Below are 11,759 nucleotides of genomic sequence, written 5' to 3'. Positions count from 1 at the left end.
ATATATATTTAAAGGAAGTGCCCTTTTTTATATTTTATTGATTTTAGAGAGAGGAAGGGAGAGGGAGAGATAGGAACATCAATGATGAGAGAGAGTCATTGATTGGCTGCCTCCTGCACACCCCGAAACCGGCATGTGCACCTGGGACCCTGCAGTTCGCAGGCTGATGCTATGTACTGAGCCACCCGGCAGGGGCTACTATGCCTTTAAGTCTATAACCTGCTAAAGAAAATAACAGACTTCAGGCATCTAATCTCATTTTATCTAGTTCTAGCCCAAATATTTACACCTAAATTGACTCATTTCTGGTCCATCAAAACAACCCTTATCTGACCATCTCCTTTTTGAGACTCACACAAGAGAAACAGTTTGCCTAAAAGCAAATTCAGAACTTGACCAAATAAACCATTAATATTCATATTCAAAATATCTCATAATGTGTGTATACTTCCCCTCATTATACAAGGAAACAGATTTATAGAGGTTAAAGTCGCCAGGTTTTGAGTAGGTGGAAAAGTCTGAGAAAGCTGTTGTTAAAGTAGACATACCACACCAACCATATTTATAAAGATGTAAAGGAGCACCAGAACACCTTTTTTTTCTTTCGGATTTTCCAACAATATCAGCACCAAACCATTTAATTCCTCTTAGCAATAAGAACAGCAAGATAATGGGTTGTCACTCCTAATACTGCAAAAAAGAGACCTGACATTTTTTTTCCCCTCAGCCTGGACAGATAAATAGGACATTTAATTCAATTGAAACAATTTTGCTTTTCACCTTATCTTCTGATTTAAAAACACAACAAGGAATAAGAACATTATAGACGATCAATAATGTTAAGTTCACAAAAAAAATGAGGATCCATTGTCCTGGGGATCTCCAGCTTACTTATTTTTATTATTTTAAGCGATACCACTTTAGCAATGATGCCCTAACACAGTGGTTCTCAACCTTGGCTGCACATTAGAATCACCTGGGAATCTTTTTTTTTTTTTTTTGGTGCCCTTGACGGGAATCGAACCTGGGACCCTTCAGTGTGCAGGCCGATGCTCTATCTACTGAGCCAAACCAGTTAGGGCTGGGAATCTTTTTAAAATCCTGATTTCTGGGCCTCATCCTCCAGAAATTGTTTCTTTCTTATGGGGTGAGGCCACAACATTAGTAACAAAGAAACAGAATTTCCGGAGGATGAGGCCCAGAAATCAGGATTTTAAAAAGATTCCCAGGTGATTCTAATGTGCAGCCAAGGTTGAGAACCACTGCCCTAAGACCTAGTCATTGGAGAAGGAACTGAAATTCAGAGTTTATAGGAAAACTAAAAAGGGGACCAAATTTAAAGTAACTCCAAAACAATGCGCACGCCTCCCCCACTGGCTGCGCCGGTTTCCGGGAAGCCAGCCAATCATCTCCCCAACGCACTCTCAGTGGCGGCATTTTCAACTGGGTAAGCTGGCCTCGGCCCCGCCCCGCGTCCCACTGTTCGGTGCGGAAGTAACAGTTGGAGGTCGACCCGTAGCGGTTCGGCCGGAGCCCGGGAGAAGCCTTTGGGGGCCGTGGGCCTAATGAGCGGCCGGCAGAGAACGCTTTTCCAGACGTGGGGCCCTAGCCTCTCCCGATCCGCCGGGTCTCCGAGCTGCAGCTCCGGAACCGAGCGGCCTCAGAGCCCCGGCACCTCCCGGGCGCGTTCTCCTGCCGCCGCGGAGGCTGCCGACGCACAGCCGGAGTCGGACGATGATGTGTTGCTGGTCGCGGTGTACGAGGCCGAGCGGCAGCTGAATCTAGAGAATGGCGGGTTCTGCGCCTCAGCGGGCGCGCTGTGGGTTTACCCTACTAATTGCCCGGTGCGCGACTACCAGCTGCACATCGCCCGGGCCGCCCTGTTCTGCAACACGCTGGTGTGTCTGCCCACGGGGTTGGGCAAGACCTTTATTGCCGCCGTGGTCATGTACAATTTCTACCGCTGGTTCCCATCGGGCAAGGTGGTCTTCATGGCCCCCACGAAACCTTTGGTGACACAGCAGATCGAGGCTTGCTACCGCGTGATGGGTATCCCGCAGTCCCACATGGCCGAAATGACAGGTATTTCAGAAAGAACGGGCTAATTTGAAATTGAGCTTGGTAGGGCACAGTACCTGTTCCGGTGGCCATGGAGCTAAGGAAGTTCCTGACCCAAGTGGAATGGCCCCCAGATCATGTGTTTATCTGGCATCCTCTCCCTTAAAACCTCACCTACAGGCACCCGTCGTTTTAATTGCGCTTAGCTTTGGGCTTCACAGATGTTGCAGTTTTTACAAATTGAAGGCAAGAGCCTCCACCAGCTGAAAGATTAACACTTGCTTTCTTGTGGCTGCCTAGAACTGAACCCGCAATGTCTCTGAAGTATGCCGATACTTGTAGCAGGTCCAGCGACAATGAATAGAATTGCTTTATTCAGTCTTCAGAGAACCCTCCTAGCTTGTCAAGAGTATTTTGAAGCTATTAATTGTGTATATGTGCCTCATCGGTTACCCAGTGTCACTTTTATTTACAGGATCTACTCAAGCTTTCACCAGGAAGGAAATATGGCACAGTAGGAGAGTCATTTTTCTCACACCTCAAGTCATGGTAAATGATCTTTCTAGAGGAGCTTGTCCTGCTGCTGAAATAAAGTGTCTGGTTATTGATGAAGCTCATAAAGCTCTTGGAAACTATGCTTATTGCCAGGTAATATTTTGTTTCAAAGTTTGGGGTATTTTTTTTTTTTTGGGAAATGCATTTTATTTATTTACTTTTCAGTAAGCTTAAATCCTTGGGGGGAACAGCATTACATGGATTCTGTGTCCAGTTATATTCTGTGTCCCATTATAGCCTTAGCAGGAATATGGCTTTGCAGTTAAGGACAAACCGTGCCACAGTTTCCATGAGCACGAGTTACCTTTCCCCAGATTACTCTGGTTTTGTTCGGTTTGCTACCAGCAGTCACTGTGTTGTTCTTTGCTTTGTACACTTCTCCTGCTTAGATAGAATTGTTTCATCTCAAGCATAAACACCTTCAATTTTAAGAAGAGTTGTGTGCCCCCTCTTGTTCCTGAGACCTCCCCCCATTATAGCCTGCAAAAATGGCCTTTCCTTGCATACGTTTTGTCATATAATCCTTCAAAACAATATTCCTTCAAAGACCACAGTCTTCCAGACATATTTGTCTTTTAGAAGTCCTGTTCCCAGCAGGCCTTCACAGGGTCCAAGATGGTGGAAAAAGCTAAAAGTATTTTTTAGTGTAAAAATTGTTAAAGAGCATTTTGGGGAATAACTGTTAATGATGGAAGTTATTGGTTGTGATGTTATTATGAAAAGCCTTATCTATTATCTCAGGACAGTGATAGGAAATACTATTCTCTAGCCATTCAAATCAGTATCTCTGCTGTAGTTTTTTTTCCTTAATGCTTAACAAGGCCATTAGTGTCTGATGCAGATGACAAGAGCCTAGTCATCATTGAGGCAGTGATTCATAGTAGGGTCTCGCTGAGGTTTTGTAACTAAGATAATCCAGAAATTGGTAGTGGGTATGCAGTGTCATTCCTTGGCAGGTAGGTAAAATAATACTTAAACATTAAGGTTGTTTCGAAGGATTAAATGACAAAATGTATGCAACATACTTATAGTGCCTTCCAGTTAAGTATTATCTATATACTAGAGGCCCGGTGCACGAAATTTGTGTGGGGGGGTGGAGGGGGGGAGTCCCCTCAGCCCAGTTGCACCCTCTCCTGTCCCCTGAAGGGACATCCCTCTCGCAATCCAGGACTACTGGCTCCTAATCGCTCACCTGCCTGCCTGTCTGGCCGCCCCCAACTGCACGCCCCTGCTAGCCTGGTTGCCCCTAGCTGCCCCCCTGCCGGCCTGGTCGCCTCTTACTGCCCCCCCTGCCGGCCTGGTCTCCCTCAACTGCTCCCCTCTGCCGGCCTGGTTGCCCCTAACTGCCTCCCTGCCAGCCTGATCGCCTCTTACTGCCCCCCCCCCCCCGACTCCACAGGCCTGGTCACCCCCAACTGCCCCCCTTGCCAGCCTAGTCGCCCCACGCAGCCGGCTTGTTCAATTGTTTGGTTGTCCCTCACTAATCCCCCTGCCAGCCTGGTCGTCCCATGCAGCCTGCTGTTCAGTCGTTTGGTTGTCTCTCACCCCCTTGCCGGCCTGGTTGTCCTCAACGCGCCCCCCCCCCCCCCCCCCGCCAGCCTGGTTGTCCCTCACGGCCCTTCCACTGGCCTGGTCACCCCATGCAGCCTGCTGTTCAGTTGTTTGGTCACCCCTCACTAACCCCCCTGCCGGCCTGGTTGCATCACGCAGCCTGCTTGTTCAGTCATTTGGTCATCCCTCACTAACCTCCCTGCCGGCCTGGTTGCCCTCAACTGTCCTCCCTGCTGGCCTGGTTGTAGGCAGCCATATTGTGAGGGTGTTATGGTCAATTTGCACATTACCTTTTTATTATATAGGATATAAAGGCTAAGCAACCAACCATCCATCCGTCTGACTGATCAGCCAGTACATATGATGCACACTGGCAATCCTATATAATAAAAGGGTAATATGCAAATTGATCAAACAGAGGAATGACTGGTCACTATGGCATGCACTGATCACCAGGGGCCAGATGCTCAATGCAGGAGCTGCCTCCTGGTGGTCAGTGTGCTCTGTGGGAGCACTGCTCAGTCACAAGCCAGGCTGGTGGCTAGTGACTACAGAGACCTGCCTCTGCAGCAACGCTAAGGATGTCTTACTGCGGCTGAGGCCCGCACTCTTTGGGGAGTGGGCCTAAGCTGTCAGACATCCCCTGAGGGTTCCTGGACTGTGAAAGGGCACAGGCCAGGCTGACGGACCCCCCACCCCCCAAGTGCACAAATGCGTGCACTGGCTCTCTAGTCCTATCTAATAAAAGAGAAACATGGTAATTAGCGTATGTCCGCTACCCTTCCCATTGGCTAATCAGCGAGATATGCAAATTAACTGCCAGCCAAGATGGTGGCCAGCAGCCAGGCAGCTTGAAGTTAACATGAGGCTTGCTTGCTTCAGTGACGGAGGACTCCAATGTTCCCCGCCTGCCTTGCAGGCCTCTGAGCCTGCAGTTTGAAACATTGTTACAAATATAGAAGCTAAAAAAACCCCCAGAAACCTGCTTTCAGCCCGTCAGGATCTCAGAGCTGGAGTTGATACAGTGTTTTGATTATAGAACCTAAACAAACCAGATACCTGCTTTCAGCAGCGGAGGCCTAAGAGCTGGAGCCAAGCCTCAGAGCTAAAGCTGGCCCAGAATAAAAAAAGAAAAAAAGGAGCGATTGGGAGGTTCAGTCACCCACCAGCCTGAAAACAGCCCTCGGCCCCTCACCCAGACTGGCCAGGCACCCCAGTGGGGACCCTCACCCTGAAGGGTGTGTGACCAGCTGCAAACAGCCATCATCCCCTCACCCAGGCTGGCCAGGCACCCCAGTGGGGACCCCCCCCCCATCCTGAAGGGTGTGTGACCAGCTGCAAACAGCCATCATCCCCTCACCCAGGCTGGCCAGGCACCCCAGTGGGACCCCCACCCTGATCCAGGACGCCCTTCAGGGCAAACCAGCCGGCCCCCACCCATGCACCAGGCCTCTACCCTATATAGTAAAAGGGTAATATGCCTCCCAGCACCGGGATCAGCTGAGCTGAGAGGCCTCCCGGCACTGGGATCAGTGTGACGGGGCAGCGCCCAAACCCCCTGATCGCCCTGCGGCTCTGTGTGTGACAGGGTGCGGCACCCCAACCCCCTGATCGGCCCTGCTCTGTGTGTGACAGGGTGCAGCGCCCCAACCCCCCCACCCCTATGGGCCCTGCTCTGTGTGTGACGGGGTAGAGCCATAATCTCCCCATCGGCTCTGCCCTGAGTGTGAGAGTGGCGGTGCCCCAACCCCCTGATCGGCCCTGCTCTGTGGGTGATAGGGGGCGGCGCCCCAACCCCCCCTCCACAGGCCCTGCTCTGTGTGTGATGGGGTAGAGCCATAACCTCCCCATCGGCCCTGACCTGAGTGTGACAGTGGCAGCGCCCCAACCCCCTGATCGGCCCTGCTCTGTGGGTGATAGAGGGCGGCGCCCCAACCCTCTGATCCGCCCTGCTCTGTGTGTGACAGTGGGCATTGCCCCAACCCCCTGATGGGCCCTGCTCTATGCGTGACAGGCGGTGGCGCCACAACCTTCCCATCAACCCTGCCTTGAGTGTGACAGGGGGCGGTGCCCCAACCCCCCAATCGGCCCTACCCTGAGCGTCCCTGAGGGTGGCATCGCAACCTCCCGAACTGCTCTGCTCTGTGCATGACAGGGGGTGGCGCCCCAACTCCCCATTCGGCCCTGCTCTGAGCCTGACCAGGGGCTGCACCTAAGGATTGGGCCTACCCTCTGCCGCCTGGGAGCAGGCCTAAACCAGCAGGTCGTTATCTCCTGAGGGGTCCCAGACTGTGAGAGGGCACAGGCAGGGCTGAGGGACCCCCCTCCCACACGAGTGCACAAATTTTTGTGCACCGGGCCTCTAGTCTGTATATATAAAAGGCTAAGTGACCAATTGTACGTCTGTCTGACCAACCGACTGACTGGCCAGTACATATGATGTGCACTGGCAATTTAAAAATAAACGTTGACTCAAGCATGCACAATACATATAAAGCTCTCACTGGCACCGGTCACTGGCGCCAATTGCACATGTGTGTTTCGATCTGTCATTGTCAATTGTGAATTTGGTTGACACTTCTATTTCAATGAAAGGGCGAATAGGGATGTTAAAATATTTCTTCTAATTAATTTCCTCTCAATGTGCACGAATCCGTGTACCCAGCCACTAGTAAGAATATAAAGTACAAAGGTGAAGAGGTGGTCTATAGCTGATGAGGTACTTAAGGGCCAGGTCATGAAGGCATTTGTATTTTATGCTTAGCAATTTGAATCTTTTTTGTAGGCCACAGGAGATGTAGGAGGTTGACACTCGTTGAAAAATGTTTAGCTGGAAGATACTTAAGATTTTAAAAAGATTAGGTGAGAGAAGGCTAAAGGTAGGGTTTGAAATGAGGGGTATGAGGAATGTAGGATGACTTCCAGGTATCTGACTTAGAAGATTGGGGGGATATTGGTGTTACCAGTCAAGATGAGGAGTTCCGGAAGCAGGAAGATTTGGGGTATTATGGAAAAACAGGAAAGATAGTACAGTTTTAGATTGTTGAGTTTAAGATGTCTGTGAATAATCTAGCTGTAGATATGCAGTAGGTGATAGAAGTGTTCTCACTGGAGAGTTCTGAGCTGGAGGTAACAGATTTGGAAATCAGCATATATGTGATAGGTAGGTAAATATGTAATAGCTGGTGATACTAGGGAGAGAGTATCACGTAAGGATAGAAGGGAATGTTGATTGCATTTAGTGCAAAGATATACATTTCATTGTCAGTGAATTTGCTTTTTGTGTGTGTGTGTTTTTTAATATATTTTTATTGATTTCAGAGAGGAAGGAAGAGGGAGAAAGACAGAGAAACATCAATGATGACAGAGAACCATTTATCAGCTGCCCCCTGCACGCTTTTTTCTGGGGATCAAGCCCGCAACCTGGGCATGTGCCCTGAGCAGGAATCCAATCGTGACCTCCCGGTTCATAGATGAATGCTCAACCACTGGGGTATACCCAGGCAGTTTGTGAATTTGTAAAGTAGTTTCTTTGTTGTTAATCCTCTCCCAAGGATATTTTTTCCATTAATTTTAGAGCAAGTGGAAGAGAGGTGTGTGTGGGCGGGGAGAGGAGAGCGAGCTAGGAGGGAGAACGAGAGAAACATTGATGTGAAAGAGACACATTGATTAGTTGCCTCCCACACACACCTGGCCTGGCTGGGGATCAATCATTGAACCTGCAACTCAGGTACATACCTTGACTAGGAATTGAATCAGCCATCCTTCAGTCTGCTGGCTGACACTCTAACCACTCGCTCACTGGGGACTTTTTAAGTGTTATTGTATTCTATATCTGTATTAACTTTTGGAGAATTGTCATATTTTTAAAAAATTATTTTTATTGATTTTAGAGAGGAAGGGAAAGAGAAGGAGAAACATCAATACCAAGAATCATTAATCGGCTGCCTCCTGCATACCCCTGGCATGTGCCCTGACCAGGAATTCAACTGAGATATCCTGGTTCATAGGTTGATGCTCAACCACTGAGCCACACCAGCTGGGCTCATCTTTCTTATAGTTGATCTTAGCCAGGAAATGGATATATTTTTTATTGATTTGTATTTTTCCACATTAAATTAATACCCAAATGTGTTAAGGTCTCTGCTCAAAAGGGGCATGTACAAAATTTTATTCTAACTATGACATTGATTTTGTAGACTTAGCTTATATTTAGCACCTCTAATTCATTTATTTTTTTAAAATTAAATCTTTATTGTTCAGATTATTACAGTTGTTCTTCTTTTTCCCCCCCATAGCTCCCCTCCACCCAGTTCCCACCACACCCTCTGCCCTTACCCCCCGCCCCCCACTGTCCTCATCCATAGGTGTACGATTTTTGTCCACACCCCCCACACCCCTTTCCCCCCCAAGAATAGTCAGTCCACTCCCTTTCTATGCCCCTGATTCTATTATATTCACCAGTTTATTCTGTTCATCAGATTATTTATTCACTTGATTTTTAGATTCACTTGTTGATAGATGTGTATTTGTTGTTCATAATTTGTATCTTTACCTTTTTCTTCTTCCTCTTCTTAAAGGATACCTTTCAGCATTTCATATAATCCTGGTTTGGTGGTGATGAACTCCTTTAGCTTTTCCTTATCTGTGAAGCTCTTTATCTGACCTTCAATTCTGAATGATAGCTTTGCTGGATAAAGTAATCTTGGTTGTAGGTTCTTGGTATTCATCACTTTGAATATTTCTTGCCACTCCCTTCTGGCCTGCAAAGTTTCTGTTGAGAAATCAGCTGACAGTCGTATGGGTATTCCCTTGTAGGTAACTGAGTTTCTTTCTCTTGCTGTTTTTAAGATTCTCTCTTTATCTTTTGCTCTTGGCATTTTAATGATGATGTGTCTTGGTGTGGTCCTCTTTGGATTCCTTTTGTTTGGGGTTCTTCGCGCTTCTTGGACCTGTAAGTCCATTTCTTTCACCAGGTGGGGGAAGTTTTCTGTCATTATTTCTTCAAATAGGTTTTCAATATCTTGCTCTCTCTCATCTTCTGGCACCCCTATAATTCTGATGTTGGTACGCTTGAAGCTGTCCCAGAGGCTCCTTACACTGTCCTCGCATTTTTGGATTCTTTTTTCATTTTGCTTTTCCGGTTGGATGTTTTTTGCTTCCTCGCATTTCAAATCATTGACTTGATTCTTGCGCTCCTCTGGTCTGCTGTCGGGCATCTGTATAATGTTCGTTATTTCAGTCCGTGTATGCTTAATTTCTAGTTGGTTCCCCAATATAAGATCGAGGGTCTTATTAGTTTTTGTGTAGAGCTCATTAAGTTTATCGACAGCTTCTAAACAGTTCTTGAGAGACCTTAAAAGTGTGGTTCTGAACTCTATTTCTTCCATTGACAATTTTGTCCTGTTTCTTTGTCTCCGCATTTTGTTATGCTTCCTTGGTGCACCCCCTAGTGGTCTTTGTTCGCAGTCTTATAGATAAATCTTGATTGTTGTAGCTAATTCCAGGGAGGGTTTGACCTCCAGGCCAAGTGGCTATGAGAATCAGCTGTGTCAGTAGTGAGAGAGCTTCTGTCCTCTAGGGAGGTGCTAATCTAGCCTTTGCCTGAGGCTATCCGGCAAATGCCTCTGCGCAGGGCTTGGGCGGGGCGGGTCGAACAGGATCAACAGGGTGGGCCGGAGAGAGCAGTTATGGCGGCTCTCAGTCCTGTCCCCAGGGGGTCTGCCTCTCTGAGTCCCAGCACCCGCTGCAAAGCTCGGAGAGAAAGCTGCACTCGCTCTGACCGAAGCCAGACAGACCCGCTTCTGCCGTTTGAGTCTGGGTCCCTAAAGACTCGCCTGGATCTGGTGCTCAGAGTCTGCGACTCCCTCCCGATTGAAAACGCCAACCGCGCCCTCCGCCACCAGCCCGCTCCGCGCACTCCGCACCTCAGAATTTGACTTCAGCACTGCGCCTCCTCTGAGTGTCTGTATGCGTTTCTCTTTCCTCCTAGTTGTAGGACTTCCACTCAGCCAGCGTTCCTGTGGTTCTGGGTGATGTCCCTTCCGTTTTTTGGTTTCACTTTTGAAGTAGTTGTTCAAAGCAGCAAACTCCGGCGTTAACCTATGCCGCCTGAATATTCTTGCCACTCCCTTCTGGCCTGCAAAGTTTCTGTTGAGAAATCAGCTGACAGTCGTATGGATACTCCCTTGTAGGTAACTGAGTTTCTTTCTCTTGCTGCTTTTAAGATTCTCTCTTTGTCTTTCGCCCTTGGCATTTTAATTATGATGTGTTTTGGTGTGGTCCTCTTTGGATTCCTTTTGTTTGGTGTTCTCTGCGCTTCCTGGACTTGTAAGTCTATTTCTTTCACCAGGTGGGGGACGTTTTCTGTCATTATTTCTTCAAATAGGTTTTCAATATCTTGCTCTCTCTCATCTTCTGGCACCCCTATAATTCTGATGTTGGTACGCTTGAAGCTATCCCAGAGGCTCCTTACACTATCTTCGTATTTTCGGATTCTTTTTTCATTTTGCTTTTCCAGTTGCGTGTTTTTTGCTTCTTCGCATTTCGAATCTTTGACTTGATTTTTGCGCTCCTCTGGTCTGCTGTTGGGTGTCTCTACAATATTCTTTATTTCAGTCAGTGTATGCTTAATTTCTAGTTGGTTCTTTATCACAACATCAAGGGTCTCATTAGATTTCTTGAGGATCTCACTACATTTATCGGCGGTCTCACCAGTCTTTTCGAGGGCCTTACTAAGTTTATCGGCAGCTTCTAAACAGTTCTTGAGAGACCTTAAAAGTGTGGTTTTGAGCTCTATATCTTCCATTTCTGACATTTGCGTCCTGTTTCTTTGTCTCCACATTTTTTTATCTTTTCTTGGTGCACCCCCTAGTGGTCTTTGTGCGCAGCCTTGTTGTAGTTAAGCCTTGATTGTTGTCGGTCGGCAATACCGGGGGTGATTTGACCTCCAGGCTAACTGGCTATGAGAGTCAGCTGTGTCTTCAGTCCTTTAGCTTTTTCTTATCTGTGAAGCTCTTTATCTGACCTTCTATTCTGAATGTTAGATTTGCTGGGTAAAGTAATCTTGGTTGTAGGTTCTTGCTATTCATCACTTTGAATATTTCTTGTCACTCCCTTATGGCCTGCATAGTTTCTGTTGAGAAATCAGCTGACAGTCGTATGGGTACTCCCTTGTAGGTAACTGACTGTTTTTCTCTTGCTGCTTTTAAGATTCTTTGTCTTTTGCTCTTGGCATTTTAATTATGATGTGTCTTGGTGTGGTCCTCTTTGGATTCCTTTTGTTTGGTGTTCTCTGCGCTTCCTGGACTTGTAAGTCTATTTCTTTCATCAGGTAGGGGACGTTTTCTGTCATTATTTCTTCAAATAGGTTTTCAATATCTTGCTCTCTCTCTTCTTCTGGCACCCCCATAATTCGGATGTTGATACGCTTGAAGTTGTCCCAGAGGGTCCTTACAGTATCTTCATATTTTTGGATTCTTTTTCTTTTTGTTTTTCCAGTTGGGTGATTTATGCTTCTTCGTATTTCAAATCTTTGACTTGATTCTTGCGATCCTCTAGTCTGCTGTTGGAACTCTGTATAATATTCTTTATTT

The 11,759-nt window shown here is 47.3% G+C and overlaps 1 protein-coding gene and 1 pseudogene across 1 annotated transcript in view; one reads left to right on the top strand and one right to left on the bottom strand.

Moving 5' to 3' along the window:
* Positions 1-1,482: 1,482 nt before the first annotated feature.
* The window catches only part of FANCM (FA complementation group M), a 92,052-nt gene continuing 81,775 nt past the window's right edge, over positions 1,483-11,759 (top strand). Inside the window, exons 1-2 of the mRNA XM_059659093.1 lie at positions 1,483-2,082; positions 2,534-2,706. Coding sequence (XP_059515076.1) covers positions 1,566-2,082; positions 2,534-2,706 — 690 coding nt within the window. The 5' untranslated portion in view covers positions 1,483-1,565. The remainder of the gene's footprint in view (positions 2,083-2,533; positions 2,707-11,759) is intronic.
* Positions 2,784-3,130, bottom strand: LOC132226551 (large ribosomal subunit protein eL33-like; annotated as a pseudogene).

The sequence above is a fragment of the Myotis daubentonii genome, chromosome 1, assembly GCF_963259705.1.
Source record: "Myotis daubentonii chromosome 1, mMyoDau2.1, whole genome shotgun sequence".
Classification (NCBI taxonomy): Eukaryota; Metazoa; Chordata; class Mammalia; order Chiroptera; family Vespertilionidae; genus Myotis; species Myotis daubentonii.
Note: the sequence above shows the minus strand (reverse complement) of the source record. Positions and strands in the feature narration are given on the sequence as shown.